Raw genomic sequence first — 20,627 nt, 5'->3', positions numbered from 1 at the left:
ATGACATCACAAACATATACCATAGCACACTTTACCCTTTCACCAACTTCATTCGTCATATTTTGATTAGCGATCTCACCGACATTCTTTTTTGACACTTTAATACGGACACGTCGATTTGAAATATTGGTAAATTCGATGGTTAGAATGATAAAACTCTATTTAAATTGAATCAACTTTAATCTAAATTCTCTTACGTTAACAGCCATCGAGTTTCCCGATAACGAGCACTAATTTTAGCTGATAACTTTCTTATTGTTATAGCTAAATTCTGTAGCTGCATCCTTTTGGTTTCCACATTTAACATTTATGGAATAAGACAAGTTACTGGTAAACGGAAACTTTCTTTTTTTTTTTTAAATTGCCAGTATCTTCGTTAAGGTTACAGGAAATGCAGATGTTGATTCGGAACTATCTAATATTTGATGTTTAAAAATCGAAATACAAGGAAACAATATCTGCAATTTCCAATTTGTTTTAGACTTGATCCACTCTCTTAACATTACATTTTTTCTTCACATTCGTCTTCACTTTTTTCCACGTCGCTGTAGTATTCATTCATACTCGTTTTTTGAGTCTCTCTTTTATGACACAATTTTTCTAAGATCATTGTATACGCTTTTTAAACATTTATACACGTAAATGGCATGTCACACGATCACACGTGCAATTATGAAAGCATGATACTATTAGGCGTGTGCGTTCACAGGACCTTGATCATTCTATATAATTAAACGTTATTTCGTTAGAAAATCTTTAGAGATGACAAATTTTTATATCCGAAAATAAAAAGATTTCAGAATTATTGTCGTTTAATCAGAAATATAGAACACGCTAGTTTAATGTCATTTCAAATGCTTATGCGTTATTTTGATTCTTTCCAGTCTTTCGATTCTAGACGATCTATGAAAGACACGTTCACTTACACACACACTCGGAAATATACGATCAAAGATAGGTAAGCCGCTATCGCTGCGGCTCCATTCTCAGCCGTGTCTATCTATGGCCTCCATTGTCGTATTTTTCTGTTTACTGCCTTTTTACATCACATTTTTTATCGTTAAACATCTCACATTTTTCCAAGAAAATTTATCCTTACCGCCTTCAAGTATTTATTTTTCATTCGAATACATACACATACACACACAATCATACACACACACACACACACACACACACACACACACACATATATATATATATATATATATATATATATATATATATATATATATATGAATATATACAGGGTTTTTTAATACCCTGTATATGGCCTGCACTTTTAAAAATTCTGTTTCGTAAACTCTTAGAAAATATATCCTTCCATCAAATCCTTCCATCGAAAAATTCCTTTTTTTCTCTTCTCTGTTACAATATATGTACTGTTTAATTTAATGTGTTCTTTTTTAACAAACTCTTTTAAACTCGCAAACAATACAAGATGGTTCATCCCCATAGAAAATTGAGTATTTATTCTATGGATAAATCAAAGAAGCGTGGAGAAATAATCGGTAGAACAAAAGAGCCTTAACCGTCACCTTGATTACACAATATGACACGCATTATCTATTTGCTCCCTAACATCACCGCCTAGAAAAGTAACAAGCTCGGTTATTTAGCATTATATTTCTTATTATTATCGCCACGATATTGTTTTTGTGAATGTAATCGTTGTGTTACAACATTCTCTCTCCCCCATCTTTCCCTGCTGCCGGACCCGAAGGAGGAAAAAAGGTGACGAGTTTCGGAGCACCTAAATCCACAATTGCTATCACTATGAAAAACATAAAAAAATATTCGAGCAAAAAAAAAAAAAGAAAAAAGATTACACTAAAAGAAAAAAAGTAAATGTTCTTCAAAAAAAAAAAAAAGAAAAAAAAAAAGAAAAAAAGAAAGACTGAAAAAAATAATGTGTTCGAAAAAAAAAAAAAGAAAAAATGAAAATAATCACTGCCAACGCCCACCCACTCACGACCTACGTCACACCCCTATCACTCGTGCACCGGAATGCGCATGCGGCATGCCTTCCTCGCCTGCATCCGTTATTCTTTATTATATACCTATCATACGTGATAAATTTCTTAATAATTATATAGACGTTTAACTTGAACGTTTGCCTTTCGTTATTTTGTTCTAGTCATTCGTTTCCCTTGTGTTCGTTATCGTTACGTGTTGCGTCGTTGTTGCACGTGTTTGTCTTATCAAACGACTGATAAAGTATTCCGGAAATAAATAGAATAAAAAAAAAAAAAGAAAAAAGAAAAGAAATTTTGTTTCCTCGAACATTTGTGAGAGATTTATCAAACTAAATTAAAATCAATCTCATCCGGCATACTCGATCGCGTCGTTTGTAATCGAAGAATCGCGAGAGCAGGTCCGTTCTAACGTTTCTTCTGTCCTACTATATAGACCTAGAAAAAGCAGAGTACCAGGTCTAAATCTCCTAAGGGAGATTTTGAGTCCAGACACCCCGGACTCATGCCGCGGTCGTCCCCTCGGTAAGATCTCTCGCGCGGCCGACGGCCGATTCGTCGTGGCGGATTCGGTTCTCAGTTCGGCGAACAACAGCATCCTGGATGCATCAAGCAGCGACGACGGTGGCTTTCTGCCTAAGCAACGGCTCAAGTCCTCTTGGCGACGTCCCTTGGTCGGCAACAGTCAGCTGAGCCTGAGATCATCGGGTAGCGGTGTCTCGATAGGTGCTCTGCATGCTGCTCATCATCACCATCAGGATGCAGTGAATTCATTGGCCAGGATACCACCAACGATCTGTACAATATCGTCGCCCAGATTCTTAGCGAGTTCACCGAGCGGTCCCAATGTACCTTGGACGCCGTTATACTTCAGCGATCTCAGCTCCGTGAGACAACCATCGTCAGGGGAAAGATCCTTCCCGACCCCTCCAAGTTACCTCCAATTGCGAACTGTTCATCAACGTTACAGCCAAGAGCTCCCATCTTTGAAGGCGATCCACGCCGAGTCCAGAAGATTCGTACCCGTTCAACCTCTTGCTACCTCGTCTCCGCCTCAATCCGCTGGTCGACCAAGGGCGAGACTTCCACCGAGACACGCCAGGCACGCCAGGTCGGCGCCTGAACTGGCTGCGTCTCCGGATTTGGAGACCTCGCCTGAAAGTAGATCCAGCAGTTCAGGTTTCGGTAGCAAGAATACATCTCAACAAAATCAGAGCTCGAGGAGCGGAAGCACGGTGGCTGAATGGAGACCACCACCTTATAGGCCACCGCCGCCTCCTCTGGTTGGTCGATGGTTGGAGCTTCAGGACCAGGCGAAGGTCGGCCACTTGAAGAATGCCGTAGATGCTGGTAGCGTAGATGGACACTATGAGTTCGATCCTGCCTCCTGTACGCCTACACCTACCTCTGCCTCCACTCCCACTAGAGAAGAGAGACCGCCGGTTCATCAAATACACGCCATCCATGTGCCGCACGTTCATCAGGTGCACACGGTTCATCATCAACCATCGAGATACAGCAGGGATAATATCGAGGCTAGAGTGCAGGCCATGAAGGCCGAATTCCATCAATTTAGGCAAAGGCAGGCTAGGAGAAAGCAAAGTACTCACTTGGAAAGTGCTTGTTAAAGCTCTTCGAAGAAAATTTGTCAGGCTGAATGAGAATTCGACGATCAAGAATGATTCGCATCGTGGTGGCGTGATACGATTAGATACGGTCCAATAATCGAAAACCTAGTAACGAGACATTCCCATTGAACGAATATATCGGAGGACCAAGAAGAATCTGTCGCGGTCGAAAACAACCTGGTATACGTGCTTTCCTTTGGGAAATCCTTCGGCATTAAGACCAATCGTCAAGGCACAAAACAACGAGAATCATCATCGCGTAACGGTATCGAAATATAGGCGCGTTTTAAAAAAAGTCAATTCCGCTAGCCAAAGCAATCCTCTCCGATATTAAGAGAGGATTGTTTTTACGAGCGCCAAGCTCAAAATACATATGTTTCCCCTCGATCACGAAGAACAACGTAGTAGATACGAAACGTTCAGACGTTCGCGTCTTTTTTTACGATTAAAAGAAAGCGCAAATGAGATCATGCACCGAACGAGTTTCTTGAGATCGCCTATCGGCAGAAGACGATCCAACGAGGATGAAAACAGCGAAATTGCCTATGATCGATGAACGTCACGTGACGTATAAAGACGGAAGAAGAGAATCGAAAAAAGGAAAAAAGAGAAGCTATTGTTGCTGGTTGCGTTCCGCGATAATACCAACCGCGCCTACGTCCATACCGAGTGGACCGTGATTTTTAACATAAAGTACATAATAATAACAAAGAATCAAGGAACGCACCAAAAACGCTGAGGAAGGGAGAGACGAAACGAAAGGGACAATTCTATTTTGTAAAGCTCAGTGAAACTGCCCCGTGGCTATGAGTCGCGCAAAAGGATGGATATCTCCCGCTAGCTCGAGATAAGAGGCGGGTCGTTAAAACATAAGAGAACGAGATCGACGATAAGAAAAGGAGAGGGAATAAAACGAAGAAACGAAAGGGAGGAGAAAGAGGAATAGATAGACAAACGGTATGACACTCCAAAGAAACTGTACCACTGTACGTGCTCCGTATACCTTTTAACAAAAAAAAAAAAGAAAAAAAAAAGAAAAAAAAAAGAAAAAAAAAAAGAAAAAAACCGAAACGTTAAGATTAAACGTAATCGTACGCTGTAAGTAATAAGTAATGGAAAGCAAATGAAAAAAAGTAAGATAATCGAAAAAAAATAAGGAGAAACACACGCAAAAAAATACACACACGCATAAATACACAGACACATTCTCATTAACATTACGAAACACGCGCGTACACACGAAGACACATTAAAACAAGTCGGAATAGTACAGTAGATCCCCGTATAATGCGGGTTCATATAACAAAGATTCATATAACACGAATTCATACAACACGATGCAAAAATTGTGGCAGTATAACACGATAACCAGGAGACTCAGTCTCCTAAACCACCAGCGAAAAAGCGTCACTTTTTCGCAACAGGCACGACCGATGTAGTTCGAGTTAATCGCTTATACTATTTTAAAATATTCCCGCACAATGTTTATTATTTTCGTTGCACATTCAGTTTTATATAAATTTTTTTAAACGCCCGTCCTTTTTAAAGCAAAAGACAAAATTGAACTTGAATTTCTCGTGGATCTTCATAACTTGTAATCTCAGTTTTTATATAAATTTCAATCAATCCGTCTACCCGTTCAGACGGTAGACCGGGTACACAGACACGCACACACACACATGATACACATATATTTAGATTTTGATATGAAACGTAAAGATCCAAATGGGTTATTGAATATCTCAAGTAGTTTCGGAGATAATCGTCTGTTACACTTTTCGCTAATATCGAGAGCATAAGGAACTCCCTGCGGTCGTGCCTAAAAAGTAATTATATCGATGAGCAATGGACTCGAAACGTGATATTAGGCCGAAGCTTGCCTCGAGATTGCTTAAGGACTCACTCGTACTGCACTGCCTGTTTAGGGTTTCGCTAGCGACCCAACATATTATCGGCACAATAATTTTTCTTAAGTAATTTAAAAAGAAACAAGAAGTAAAAATAATGTTCTTTGAATTTACGCGCGCTCGGCCGGCGCGCAAATAGCGCAGAATACGCATGCGCACGCTCGCACGTAGTGCCGCCAGTCGGAGCTGGTGCGACATCGCCGATAAAACGGCGGCTATCTTGGAGTCTCGAGGAATAGCATTAATTAGCGTCCAATTTCGATTCAATTAATAACGAACGATATCGTCGATAAGCTCGAAATCATTTTTCCTTCGATTTTTCTTCTTTATCTTTTTTACTTGCATGACGATTAGAAATGAATCGATCGATTCTCTCTTTTCGTACGACATATCGTTCCTCCGTCGCGACCAAATCCTTAAAGATGATAAAAAAAAAAAAATGATGAAAAAGAAATTGGAGTAGGAGGAAGAGGAAGAAGAAGAAGAAGAAGAAGAAGAAGAAGAAGAAAAAGAAGAAGAAGAAGAAGAAGAAATGACGGTTATTCTTCTTCGTAAGGGCGGAAGAACGTGCGTACATGCGTGTGTGCAATCACGTCTAAATTGCCGATCAGCCGAGATTTTAGCGCCATCGAGGAGAGAAAAAAAAAAAGAGATATTAATTATTACGCGCGAACGTGCGTATCACGCGTACACCGACGCGACATATAAATATATATATATAAATATATAAATATAAATATAAATAAATATAAATATGAATATAAATATAAATATAAATATAAAAATACGCGAGGAACACCACGACAAACATACAAGTACATACACCCGCATATACATACACATACACACACATAGACAGACAGACAGACACACACACACACACACACATACACACACACCGAAAGGGAGAAAAAAAGAAGCGTTCGTAGAAACGCAAATGAAAAGTCCCACATGGAAGAAAGGAAGGGGCGAAGGAAGAAAGTGGAAGAAGAAGATATATAAAAAAAAAAAAAGGAAAAAAAAAGAAAGAGTACATATTGTTTCGAATTATCTCGATGTCGAGGTCAAAGGTCGGAAGTGCGACCGAGAGAGTACGCGGGCGAATATAAATACGGTCTAAAAAACGAAATGATCGTTATGCGTCACTAGAATTATAATTATGATTATGATTATTATTACTATTATTAAATAACGAAAGAAGGACGAAAGAAAAGAAACGTTCGCGATAAGACGATTCGTTCCTTCAAACGACGCCTTTTGCGATTTTTCAAAGTCAGGTTCGACGAGAAGCTAATCGACATAATAATTTCTTTTCTCACAACTCTTCTCTTCCTATTTATCTGTCATCGATCTCTCTTTTCCTCGCATTACCGAAATATCCCGAAGACTCCCCAGGTCTAAACCGCACCTGAAGAACCTCGACGTTAACGTTTTACTTTTTTATAGTACAAATAATTATTTATATATATATTATATTATAAATACTTATAAGAGGGCCATAATCACGATTCAACTATAATGATGCGACGAAAACCACGAAAGAGAAGAAAGAGTTGATAAAGGAGATGGGGAAACGAAAAAGGATCGACTCTCTCTCGTGGTTGAATAGAATTTTTTGTTAAAGAAGTAAAGTGCGTGTTTGCCGAAACGTGCGAATGTAAGTGTGCGAATGAGAGAAAAAAATAGACTTTGTGTATATTGTGAGAGGAATGGAAAGAGAAACGAAAAAAAAAAAAAAAAAAAAAAAAAAAGAGAAAAAAAAGAAAAAAAAAGAGCGAACGAACAAACGTAGAATAGGGAAGAGAAAACGACGTGATGAGAATAACGAGAAATGCCGGATGACGCGAAGTGTACCAATATTCTAAAGTAATTCTAATGATTGACTTAATAATTTGATAATTAATTGATATTGTAAATCGTAACGACGTAGCGTGTAGTTTATTAATCAACGAGAATGATGAAAACGCGCCGAGGGATCGATCGGTATGCCTGTATTTCGCGAACGAACGGTGGGGGTGGATTTTGAGAGGCTGCGTTTTAAAGCAAAAAAGAAAAAGAAAAAGAAGAGAGAAAAAAAGAAAAGAGAAGAAAAGTAAATAGAGAATCGAAGGAGACTTATTTCAATATCAATATTCGACGAAAATTATCATGTAATATGAAAAATAAGCATTCGTGGTATTCCAAGGTTCGACCAAGTCACGAAGATTAAATTTCGAAAATTATGAGAAAATGCTTAAGATCATGGAATCAAAGAAATTTCGATCTTTCTCGATTTCTCAAACGAATTTGTTTCGAGTACGCGCGCGCTCAAGATGGCACCAAATCATCACACTTTTTTAATACCAAGTACTTTGTACAAATCGAATCGTCGTTACTCGCCCCGCGATCGTTCTCGCGTTGTCTTCGTTGACATCGTTAGAGGACTCGCGAAAGATCGAAACAAAAGTTTTGCGAATGAATTGAAAGACAAGGAAAAAAAAGAGAAAAAAAAAGAAAAAAAAAAAACAAGAAAAATAATTAAAAACGTCGACCTCTTCTCGCCCCCTACTTAGGCCACGTTTTTCTTTTCCATATGTGGACAGGAAAGGGAATTAAAAAGAAGCAAGCGAAGAAACAAAAACCGAGACGTAGTCGTATAAGTAACGTGTAGATATATCATAGTTAGATACAACGATCTCAAATGGACACGCTAAATGTGGATGGTCGTAAAAAAAAAAAAAAAAAAACGAAAAGGATAGAATTAACTAAGAAAATCTGAAGGAAGCCTCGCGGTTATCATGGATAAAAGAAACAAAAACAAAAAAAAAAAAAGAGAAAAAAAATGAAAAAAAAAAAAAATTAATAAGAAGAAAAGATGGAAGGAAGACAAAGAGCGATAGTGTGTGAGTCCGAGAGAGAATGAGAAATGAAATAGGGTTCAGCGTGAATGAATCCGGCGTCTTAACGATTGTTAAAAGAAATATGGTTGAATCGTGAATTTGCGTAAAACGTTCGACACCCGCCCATCTTTTACTAATATACACATTCGTTGGCCGAGCGAGAAGTTAAGCTTCATTTTTTGTACGTTTTTACGTTTACTTCTCTTTTCGCGTAGTCACGTAGTTGCTCGACGTTACACACAAAGAATGTACTTTCCGTTTAACGATTATTCGCGTCTCTATAATCTCGTCACGTTCGGATCAAGCCGAACGAGAGATAGTTTAAAGAAAATAAAAGTATCGTCGACGGTCTCGTATGTTAGTTGTTAAGTTTTTCGATCTCCATACGAGCGTACCTGAAAGCCATAGGGCATACCGAGAGATTTATTTTTTTCTCAATTTTCAATTGGCAAAGATGTAAATCAAAATACAAATTATTTTTTCGTCGTTCGTTCGTTTATACGTCGGTGTAGATCTTGATCAGAATAATAGTAAGCGTGAAACTCCAATACTCCAGACTTACGAAATCGGAAATGCTTTCGCAGAATGAAAGACCGTAATCGAAAATCTAGTTTCGTTCGTTATCAAGATCGCAATTGATCAAATACGATGCAAACGATCGGGACGAATATCTCAACGAAGAATTAAATTAAAATGAGAAAAAAGAAGAAAAAAAAGAAAGAAAGAAAGAAAGAAAAAAAAAACAAACGAAATTAGAAAGAATAGCTTATGGCTCTCGGGTATTGACTCTGACACCGATTTTGCGACGATACAATTAAGCATCGAATCTCGAATATTTTCATTCTCGACACGATACAACGAAGTATCGATCGAGGAACGATCGTCGTGTAATCGGCAGGGGAGAAAAGAAGTTGCGAGGTATTAAAAAAAGGAAAAAAAAAAAAATAAACAAAAAAAGAAACAAAACAAAAAAAAAATATAAGAAAAATATCAAGAAGGGAAGCGAACACCTTTCGCGCGTTTACACTCGTATACATATACATACACACAGACAGACACACCGGCGAACGAATCGTTATTGCGTTTTTTAGTAATTAATCGCACCTAAATAATTCGTAAGAGAATCCGTCGACTCTCTTTTTCCACAGTACAAGAAACAATGGTATTTAAGAGTTTTCATTTTAGTCGCAAAACTTTATGAATAATCGCATATATATTTCACGCACACGCCGTTGTAAAACTTCTTAAGGAACCCTTCGCATAAGCGGCGTGAATGAGGTGAGAAAAGAAAATGGATCGAAAAAAGAAAAAAAGAGAACAAATCTACCTAATTCTTGTAAAACGCGTAAAACGCTCTTCTTCTTTAACTCTCAATCGTCCGTCTTTTCACTTTTCTTCGCTTTCACGGCGAAAAATCATCACCCTCCGTCGTCGTTGTCGTCGTCGTCTTGTTCATGCGCGCGCGCGAGCACACGCCCAATCAATTCCACACCTTGTCTTTTCTTTTCTTTCTCACTTTCCGGGGTGAACACAAATGAGGAATAAACGGAACGATCAGAAAACGGGAAGAAAAAAAGAAACAAAAAGAAAATGAAAATGATACAATAAGTAAGCGATTAACCTCTATGTTCACCAACCAACAACCCCGTTTTGATTCGATCGATCTATGCTTTCTCGCGAACTCCCCGAGAACTCCAAGACGTACTAACTTAGGACAAATTGTAGACAATTTATTATTAAATAAAATGAAAAATAAAGCGACATTTGAAACGAAAGCGACGAAACGCAGGATGATCTATAATGCCCCTTTGTTGTTGTTTTACCTTTTGCTGATAATTATTGCAAGAGAAATAAGATATATATATATATATATATATATATATATATATATTTAAAATAGGTAAGATGGCACAAAATATACATTGAGAGCACTTAATTAATTCTTTAAAATAAGATATTACCAAAGTACATATATATGTATACATACCTATATCCCATCATGAACTCATTCTAATAATTTTATTCATAAAATCGTGAAGTAAAAAAACTCAGCAATATATACTCGACATAATTTTGTTATGTTCCTTAGAATTTGTACAGAAACATTTCGATATCCAGAATATCAAGCGTGTTCTAGAATGCTCTTTGAATAGGATCATTGGCCAAGGTAATAAGATCAGTGTCAATATAGGAATCAGGTCGGTCTACTGTCTCAGAGGATATATTTTCGTAGGATGATCTGAGAATCGCGGAATCTCAGTACGATATGGCGTAGGGGGAATGTTCGTACGAAGCGTCTATGGCACTGATTACCGAGAATTACTGCAATTTCCTTGATTTCCCTCGATGTGCAGAATACGCGAGCATTTCGGAAAGTAGAACGTACCAGTAATAGCCAGACTTGCGAAAGATCTTTGATTATCGTTGAATGAAGAAATAGAAAATATTAAAAACGTTTTGTCTCCTAAATATCATAATATTTTCACAATATCAAAATTTTCGTAATTAATACAAACGATTTCCTTTTTAAATTATTTTATCTATTGTCAAGGTGACATTTCTTAATAGTAATTGTCTTAAGATTAACCGATGTTTCGGACAGTCTCGTGACTAATGCACATCCGAAATCTAAGCTTGACACGTTGTAGACATTAATCATGATTAGAAGACGGGGCTTGTGTCATCAGCATGTGTCGGACATGACAAATGTTCTCGGGTAACATTGGCTTGTTGGAAAAAAACAGAAAAAAAAAAAAAAAGAAAAATACCTAATCCGACATCTAATTGATCAAATTTACTTTCTCCTTGTTAGTGATATGAGATAAGATCCGACAGGTGAGTATACGAGATAATTATTACAAAGTGAAACGTAGATCGAATCCCATGTACACGGATCCCACGATTAACACAACATTTCGAAAGTCGACTAATGTCTAGGATCGGATTGGTTCAATGGTAGATGGACCAGGAACAAGTTGGTTTTCTCCTCTCGTTCAACGATGAAATAATGCGGCCGGTGTCATTATGCACGCATTTATTTCCACTGTCCCATGCACATCCAATCCTAGATCGTGATCCATGCGAATGGATTCATTATCTTCAACAGCGTGACAAGGCTGTGGGCAGTCTACTAATGCGGCAAGGGACGGATGTGACGTAATCTGAGGTCACCCACGCACAAATGGCGCGCGCGAGATTGCAAAGAGCGCAGGCGTGTGCGCGCGCGCTAATCCGAGCGAGCAAGCATTCGCATTCGATGTGACTTTTCAGTAAATCTTCAGTTATTTCATCGTACAAATTTCATTAAAATTTAATGAAACTAAATGACAGACAAATAAATGCTTGTTTATAACGGAATATTACCAAAATTATTATTTTCTATTTCTATTTTGTTGCGTACACGCGTAATAATCGTAAACGATTTCGATCTAATAGAATACTTAAGATCGGCATGAAAGGAAATCTTTTTGCCAAGAAATGAACGAAATTTTTTTAATCTTTTATCATAATTACAACAAATATTGGTGTACTCAAATTCGTTAAAGACGAATATATGCTCTTCCCTGAGTATGCATCCTATCGACCCGCTTAATACAATTTGATCTAAACTGAGCGTGGGCGAATAATCAATGCGGTAGCTCAATTTGCTCGGTATAACATTGTGTCAGCAACACGATCGCTATGAAACAAGTACACGAGTACGAATGCGCACAGAAATTAATATCTTAAAATATGAACAAAATTAATTTTCGAATATATGTTTTAATAAGATTAAAGAGGAACTATCGGAAAGCAATAATAGATTGAAGAGATTGAGAGTTCTTTGAAATTCTAACACTTTCGTTCTTGAAATTTCATTCATTTCGACGATTGCTTAATCTTTAATTTTCGCCGACTTTAAAAGGATCAAGAGATCTAACGATAAATTCTCTCTTTAGTCTCTCCCTTCGTTTTAAAATGCAAGAAGATCTCTACTCAAAAGCCAAGCGTCGACTTAAGGATCAGAGCTTTGCTGAATGCTTATTTCGTTCTTCTTCTGTTCAATATAAAAGAGCACGCGTTTGTTATTCGGATGAATACATTCTATGAGACGCGATAAGATTAAAGGAAGACCCCAGTGTAACCTTGACTCTTGAATAAGATTCATTTAAAATATTCATTTTTTTAATTATTTTTTCAGAAAAACACATGCACAAAGAATTGGATTTAATGAGTTTTAATATAAATGATACGAGTTAAGAATATCGAATATAAATCCCATAAGATCATTTTAAAAGTAAACTTTATAATGAAAAGAATTAATTAAATAAATTTCAATTAATATTTTATCCTTAATAATCTGATTTTAATCATGATAGTTTTCTTCAATTTGTATATCTTTATGAAGTTTGTTCAAATCGACAAAAATGTTGTCGTAATCATTGATTTTCCCACATCAAATCTTTTATTCCTATTAGCATATGAAATATATTAAAAGGATTTTTCCACAAGAGTTGAAGCGCGCTCGAATAAACGTAGAATCCCATAGGCTTCTCTCGAATGTCCAAGCTCCTCCTCGCGACACCTCCTCGTAGGACCGACTACTCTCGTATCCGCTCGGAATAGACCGAGGCTACTCTCGCTGGTAGACGTAGTTCAGTCGTGTTCACAGACACTCGATCAACGTTGAGCTCGTCAAACGTTTTATTCAAGAAGACAAATTCGGGAAAATCTTTTGGAGCGAGCAGTGATTTACTGTTTCTTTTCGTAAATTAATTATAAAGATATGAGGAAAAACATGATCTATTGTTTGTAAAATAGTGATAACAAAGAATTAAGAAAAAAAAAAAAAAAAAGAAACAAAAACAAAATAGAAGAAGAATAGGAAGTGAAGGAAAATGATAAAGCGATCGTGAAAGTGTCACGTGCTTTCGAACGACTCGCGTGTACGAAATCTTAATTAGTGTGGGTGATAACGAATGTGTTTTATCTTTTCGCGTTCATCCCTAATCGCTGTTATTTAGGTGCAACGAAGTTTGTATGTAATCAAAAGCAAAGAATCCTTTCGAAGAATATCTGAAAAAAAAACGAATCCATGCGTTTGTGAGAGGATAACGTCGCTCGATCTACGAGAATGACCGGCTCCCGAAGCTTTCTCGAACTGCTGCCACCTTTGCTCGTATTTTGCCAAGGTAATCACCATTTCATTTCTAGATTAGAATCTCTCTCTATTGTTTTCGATTGATTTGAAATCATGAGGCACTATTTTCGAGATAAACAAGTTTCGCGATTTTATCAAGACATTTCTCATTAAAATAATTTAAAAACTCTTTTTCTTATACGATTTGATTTATCTTTTATTTACATATCGTCGTTTTAGAACTTAATCATTTTAGAACAATTAGATCATATCAAGAAGAACGAGTATTGATGATTTTTTCGTTAAATACGTAAGGAGAGCTCGTTTACAATTGATTTCAAGTATCATTATTAGTTACACTCGTTCTTGTGCTAATTCGATCGAAACGATTCGTGGATACTTTTAAAACGCGTAATACAATTTCTTTCTTTTTTCTTTTTTTTTCCTTTCTTTCTTTCTATTTCATTTACTTTTTTCTCTTTACAGTATTTAACTACGGCTTGATATTGGAGGAGGAAACAGAACCGAATTATTTGACGGCGGGTGTTGGAGAGTACGTGGTATTTAATTGTGATCTTGACTTTCCGCACGAGACACCGATCCCGTATATTCTTCAGTGGAATCGTGATGTAAGTGTTTAAATGAAATATTTCCGCGTTAGAATATGAAGTAAAACTCCGTTGCGTTTGTACGTAATACATTTTATCGGAGAATCGATAAACCGATTATCTATAAATATTTATTCTATTGTTTCATTGATAGAAATCGATCTGAAATTATTTCAACTTTTAAGAAATATAAACGATATAAAATCATGAATTTTAAATCGTTTCGTTCAAATGATTTTCAAAATTTACCGACCCTTTTATATAATAATTGTAAACGATATCGATTTGAGTGCGATATTGAAGCGTTATCCAATGGATATATAATTATTTTTCTTCGTGATGCGGTTTGTGGTTAGTAAGGGATGACGATAACGATGTTCGAACGTAACTACTTCTGCACCTTGGTGTCGATATCAGTATATTTTACAATCATATTATAAAAAAAAAACATCAATATAATCGTAAGATCAGCTTCATTAATAAATTGATTATGTTTATAAAATAAAATAAAAAACAAAAAAAAGAAAAATCTATAGAGATGGAACATTCGGTTTGGTAACTTAAGGCAGGTTATTCCATTTCTTCGATATAGATAACCACTTCGATAATATCGTTGAATCGTCGTGGGAACCTTAATACCGAGCTAGTTTCGATTTCATTTCGTTATGCAATATATCTGTCCTCGTCGAAAATACGAAACACGTCGTGGTTATGAAATATATTTATACGTCTTATTACATACATATATTATATGAATTTGTTCGGTAGATGATCTTGTCATGTCTTAGTATGACATTTGTCGACATCGTAATTTCTCAAGCAATCATCGAAGTACAATCATTGGAACACCGTTAAAATAACAACCTCAATCGAACACGATTGAGACTTGCTGATTTTTCCGGTTCATATTTCGTTAAAGGACGTTACGACCTACGCGTCGGGAGAGAATGAGAATCGGACAACGGAAACATATTGTGCGTTGTCACATGGCTGGAACATAAAATCAAGTGGAACTTAACCCGATTGGTTTGCTGATGCGTATGCAAAACAGGTGCTCTCTTTCCCTCTCTCTCTCTCTCTCTCTCTCTCTCTCTCTCTCTCTTTCTCTCTATCCTTATCGAAGTAATTGGAGTACGGGACACAAGGCTGCATTATATTTAGTCAGTGCGAGTTCGCGACATGAGGGGTCCAACCAGTGGGTCACTGTTAACGCATTGTCAAACGATTAGGGACGATTAGCACTGTTTTTGCCAGCCTTGTTTCAGTCGTGCTACCCTAAGTCACGTTAACGCGAACCTTTAGCCTTTTCCGGAACTTAGATTTGTCTAGACACATCTTTTTCTTTCTCATCTGAAGACCTTCAAAGTTAAATCTCGAGAATAATACGTGATTAGCTAAAGATAATTATGTTCTCTTTAATAATTAATGAGCATTTCATTCTTAGACACGCGTTACGCTTTTATGAAGAATCGCGTGAGCGTTTTCCTCTACAAAATGACGGAGGTTGTTAAAGATCATCGTTACAATTACTATCCTGTTACACATTGCAATTTTCGTTTTCTTCAAACCTCCTTTTCCCATTTTTCAGTTCGAATAATGTTAAAGGCGACATTGCTCGTAACAACTAGCTATCTAAATTTCATGATGAAATAAAAACTATGCGAAAGAGTAATCTAGGTCGGCTAATAAATGTCATTTGACCAAGAAATAGAACTAACGCGTCCCGAGAATTCTTTTCTTGGAATTGTTCTCGAGTCGATCGACTTCGTCACTCGATTTTTCAGGGCCACGGCGTCTTCTCGTGGTATAATGAAGAGATGACGTTGGATCCTCGTTATCGAGGACGCATACACTTGCTGGAGGACTCGTTATCTCGCGGATATGGTCAGGGCAGCATCAATCTCACCAACATCAGAGAGAGCGATCAGGGCTGGTACGAATGTCGCGTTATCTTTCCAAACAGAACACCTAATTCAAGAAAAAATGGCACCTGGTTTCATCTGGCCATCGATGGTAAGGACAATACGTTCCTTTCGTTTCTATCATAAATAATTATTAGATTTACTAACTCGATTAATTTGTTCCTCGTTCGCTCTATCTTGCTAAAGCTGAAGGATATATTAACCTAAATCGTGGGTAAAACGTGTTACTGAACTGAACTAACCGTGAAGACCTAATCGAGGTCAGGCTATTTTGTCTAACCGATCTACCTAACCAACGAACTGGGTCTGAGCTTTTTCAACATTCTTTACTCAGCCTTTTTCGGCAATAAAAAAAAATGGCACTCCGTTCTTTCGGTCTATTAATTTCGTTCAATATAAGCTGACTAAACTAATTCGATATTTTTTTATTAACTTTATTCGCTCAACGGAAATACGGATATATGATTAAAAATTTTTAATGAGAATTTTTCTGAAAATAAGTAGAGACAAATTATAGATTGTACTTTTTCTCAATTCTCTTCTTTTATTTTTGAATATTTCGTGACAAGTGTAAAACTTCTCACGTTACGAGCGACGACTGTACTAATTAATCCAAGCAGAGTTCTGGTTTCAGCATATTAAATTATCCACTGGATGATTTGAGAGGCTCTGAATTACTACGTGTGTGGGTTATTTTTCAATTGTTAGTAACGATATGATGTTAACGAAAACTTTTCAGATTTGTGCATTTCCTAAAATATTCATCTTTAAACTTAAATTAATTTTTTCTTTTATTTTACGAATTAAACTGCTAAACTATAGTAACAACAAATGTCTATCTTTTAACATATAAAAAAGGAATATAATACGTCGAACAATAGTACTAGGCATACATTGTATTATATCCATTCCAGAACAAGTACAGATTCGTCCGAACAAAAAACACACCCTTTTCCTCGATCTATCGAAAATCATATAATGGATCACAAAGCAGATTATTTTCTCGTTGATCGATTAAATACAATTGCATCATTCTACAGTTCACGTGCATCCGGCTTTTGAACTCTGGTTGACGCGCAAGATTTTAACAAATGCTAATAATATCAATAAATTTGCACGTCCAATTACCAACAAGATAATACTATTAATTCCTATCGAAAAAAACGCGTTAACGTGCTTTTTCGCGAGAGAACGTTGATGATCCATTAGCAAAAAAAAAAATAAAAATGATTATAATCCAGCCTGCAATTAACAAACAAACACTGGGCAGACCTTGTTAAATCGTTCAATCCAGGTGTGTCGCCGCTTCCGACAAATGTTCCAGGTGAGACCCTCTTCACGACGCCGCCCGTCAACAAATCCGTTATGGAAGGCGAGCCAGTTTCTTTCGATTGCGTTGTCAAAGATAATTCTTCTACCGTAACCTGGTTTCACGAAAGTATAGAGATCTCGCAAGTAAAGGTGAGTTGGAAATCATATTACTTAAGACATTTTCTATTTTTTAAAAATTTTGGAAAAGCAAAAAAAAAAAAAAAGAATATTCGATATTGCAATATTAAGTTGTGACGAAAATTCTATTTTATCAATTCTTTTTTATACGAGTTTTTGACAAAAATTTCCAAATAATTTTTTTTAATCTAAAGGATCTCGAGAGAAGAGCTTCCATCAAAGAAAACGGAACGTTGGTAATAAAGTCAACTTTAATGAGTGACCTTGGAGAATACACTTGTGGGGTGACCGGTTGGAATGGGAATCAACAAAATGCCTCGGCCTTTCTCAACGTTCAATGTAATTTCGCTTGGTTCTTGTGCCTTGAGAGATTTTAATGATGTTAAATGTCTTTATATCTTATCTTCTTCGTTTTAGATAAGGCAAAGGTCATTTACGCGCCTAGAGAAGTTTATCTTCCCTATGGAAAGCCGGCCCTTTTGGACTGTCATTTTAGAGCTAATCCACCGCTGACGAATCTTCGTTGGGAAAAGGACGGATTCCTCTTCGATCCTTATAATGTTCAAGGTGTTTTTTACAGAAGAAATGGATCTCTTTATTTTAGCAAAGTAGACGAAACGCATTCCGGAAGTTACAGTTGTACGCCTTATAACGATCTGGGTACCGAAGGACCTAGTCCTGCAATCAATGTCGTTAGTATTATATCAATATTAATTATATGATTTCAATTAAGCTCGTCCTTAAACTTGAACTGCTAACAGTATATTGAATAAGATTAAATCAATTTTTTCATTCGAGTACGTCGAGTCAACATAGTTATGTGTAAAAGACAACGTGACAACGTTTACTAGCGAGACCATTGACCAATTGACGATCAGCATTAAACGCTCTTTTATTCTTCAATTGTGCATCCCTAGAGTTACCAGCACTTCTGGACTAACAAATAAGTCTAATGTGCATCGTCGTAAAATTTAAAACACTTGTTCCATCTTTTAGATGGAAATTTAGATAAATTTCTTTAAGAAATTTTATCTTCAAATAAAATGTAAACTTTAAAATCGTAGGTTGTCCAAAGACCACCTGTTTTCACGGTCACGCCGCAACATTTGTATATGAGAAAATTAGGTGAGAGTTTAGAGATTCCATGTGATGCCAGTGATGGTGATCAAAGTCATCGACCTACAATAGCATGGTACAAAGTACGTATAATAGCATAATTCTCTTTTTTGAAGTGTACAACATTGTCATTAAATGATGTGTGTCAATAATGATTCACAAAAATGTTTTTATTATTTGAAGGATGGCTCACCACTGCCACGTGATAGGACAATTATAACAGGTGGCAACTTGACCATCGAAAGAATTCAAGAACAAGATCGTGGATTATATCAATGTGCAGCTAGCAATGAAGCAGCAACAGTAGTAGCTGATACAGAATTAATGGTTTTGAATATTCCACCTAGAGCACCCTATAATCTCAGTGCCAATAGTAGTAAAAATGCGGTAACCTTGACGTGGGTACCTGGCTACGTTAGACCAAAGATGGAATATTCCGTCTGGTAATAAAAGAATTATATTCTTTTGAAAAAAAAAAAAAAAGATTAAAAGAAGGATAAAGAGAAAATTTCATTTCTCTTTAAAAAATAGGTATAGACCTACCGATATGTCAGAATGGCGTACCATGAAGATACTTTCGCGTAAGATCACAGAAGCTACGGTGAATAATTTGCATCCTGGTAGAGAATACGAGTTCATGGTTTTGAGTCAAGACAAACACGGCGATGGAATGTTTAGCAAGGCACTTCGGGTATTTACAAAACCAAGTAAGTTTGAAAAATTGTCAACAATCTGACATTATTTGAATTTTAAATCTATTGAATTTATTTATTGCAGCAGCCATCGATCAAAATTCAGCGTCAGAATTTCGTAGTCCATTAGGTTTGTAAAAGTTGAAATTACGATGACAAAGATCGATATCTATTCTCACGCGAATTTTGTTTTTTAAATCCAGAGGAAGAAAAAATGGGCCCACCTCGTAATGTAAGAGTTCAAGCGACAGTAGAGGGTTATCTTGTCACTTGGGAACCACCATCAGAAGGTAGAGGTCAAGTTAGGCTCTATGTCGTAAGATGGTTTAGAGGTCCAGCACAACATTTATATGGAAGATCCGAAACAACGGACACTTATTATTTAGGTAAAAGATTGAATTTAAGTTTAAAATTATGAATTATCAGTTAAAAATGTTCTATCTCTCTTTCTCTCTCTCTCATTTTTTTCTCTAATTACAGTGAAAACGTTAGAAGAGGAAAGTCAATATACTTTCGAGGTAGCAGCGATGTCACTTTCAGACGATGAAGCTATTAGCGGGCGTATCAGTTTAGAAGTACCAGCATATCGTAGAAATAGAGCAATTTCTATGGGCATCGTTGCTGGTATTGGATTTTTAGCGGCTACTTTGGCAGCAGTTTGGTGGGCCAGAAAGAGATTTTGTCGAACATCCACTAATGAAAAGTGAAAACTTATTAACGAGACGACGTTACCCTAAATAGATTTTGAAGCTCAGTTCGCCAGTGTGAATGCCTTATTTGGAAGCATCAAGCATTTATTGTCTCGTCTAATCGTATTTTTATTATCGCAGTTGTCTCAAATAAAATTTGGAAGGAGGAAAACATCTAAAGGTTCCTTTAGTGACAAATACATCGGATTAGATGTATTCTTTACCAGGAAAATATTTACCAGGAAATATTAGATAAATCATTGTAATATAATTATCTGGATTTTGATATAGATATCTAACTAACAAAAAAGGATAATAAAAGTATAGAGACAAAGCGAAGTGTTATGTTATATGATTTTCTTATATTATTAATTATATTCATATATTAAATATCGCGAAAAGCTTTCTTATATTAATAGCATGTTGTATAACATTTGAATCATTCAATAGAATTATCACGTTATCGTTTAATTAATTTTATAATTTGTTTAAAAACGTGTGTCAGTTTGACAAACTTCATTTTTTTTTTTTTTTTGATTATCATATAGTTTCAATTATCTCTAGTATTCATTTAGGTTTATTATAAATATTATAGATATATTGATGAATTTTCCAAACGTAGTATCGTTATGCGACAGTAGTCGA

The 20,627-nt window shown here is 36.3% G+C and overlaps 2 protein-coding genes across 23 annotated transcripts in view; both read left to right on the top strand.

Moving 5' to 3' along the window:
• LOC124428108 (protein turtle) overlaps positions 1-10,162 on the top strand; it is a 194,685-nt gene extending 184,523 nt beyond the window's left edge. For all 19 annotated transcript variants that reach the window (XM_046971769.1, XM_046971760.1, XM_046971776.1 and 16 more), the window contains one exon: positions 2,410-10,162. In XM_046971769.1, the coding sequence (XP_046827725.1) occupies positions 2,410-3,601 (1,192 nt within the window). In that variant the 3' untranslated portion in view covers positions 3,602-10,162. The remainder of the gene's footprint in view (positions 1-2,409) is intronic.
• A 2,819-nt stretch (positions 10,163-12,981) lies between these two features.
• Positions 12,982-20,316, top strand: LOC124428111 (protein borderless). 4 transcript variants are annotated; one of them, XM_046971781.1, is made up of 12 exons: positions 12,982-13,558; positions 13,993-14,135; positions 15,899-16,127; positions 17,361-17,497; positions 17,680-17,824; positions 17,903-18,177; positions 18,550-18,684; positions 18,785-19,044; positions 19,133-19,308; positions 19,379-19,423; positions 19,497-19,679; positions 19,774-20,316. In XM_046971781.1, exons 1-12 carry the CDS (start codon positions 13,501-13,503, stop codon positions 19,998-20,000), a joined length of 2,013 nt encoding a protein of 670 aa, XP_046827737.1. In that variant the 5' UTR covers positions 12,982-13,500; the 3' UTR covers positions 20,001-20,316. The 4 variants fall into 4 exon arrangements, with proteins under 4 accessions (XP_046827737.1, XP_046827735.1, XP_046827734.1 ...); XM_046971779.1 differs by having other exon boundaries at positions 17,331-17,497; positions 19,382-19,423; XM_046971778.1 differs by having other exon boundaries at positions 12,983-13,558; positions 17,331-17,497.
• The last annotated feature ends 311 nt before the right edge of the window (positions 20,317-20,627 follow it).

Source organism: Vespa crabro, chromosome 11, assembly GCF_910589235.1.
Source record: "Vespa crabro chromosome 11, iyVesCrab1.2, whole genome shotgun sequence".
Lineage (NCBI taxonomy): Eukaryota > Metazoa > Arthropoda > Insecta > Hymenoptera > Vespidae > Vespa > Vespa crabro.
The sequence above is the reverse complement of the archived record's forward strand: the minus strand, read 5'-3'. Positions and strand labels throughout refer to the sequence as shown.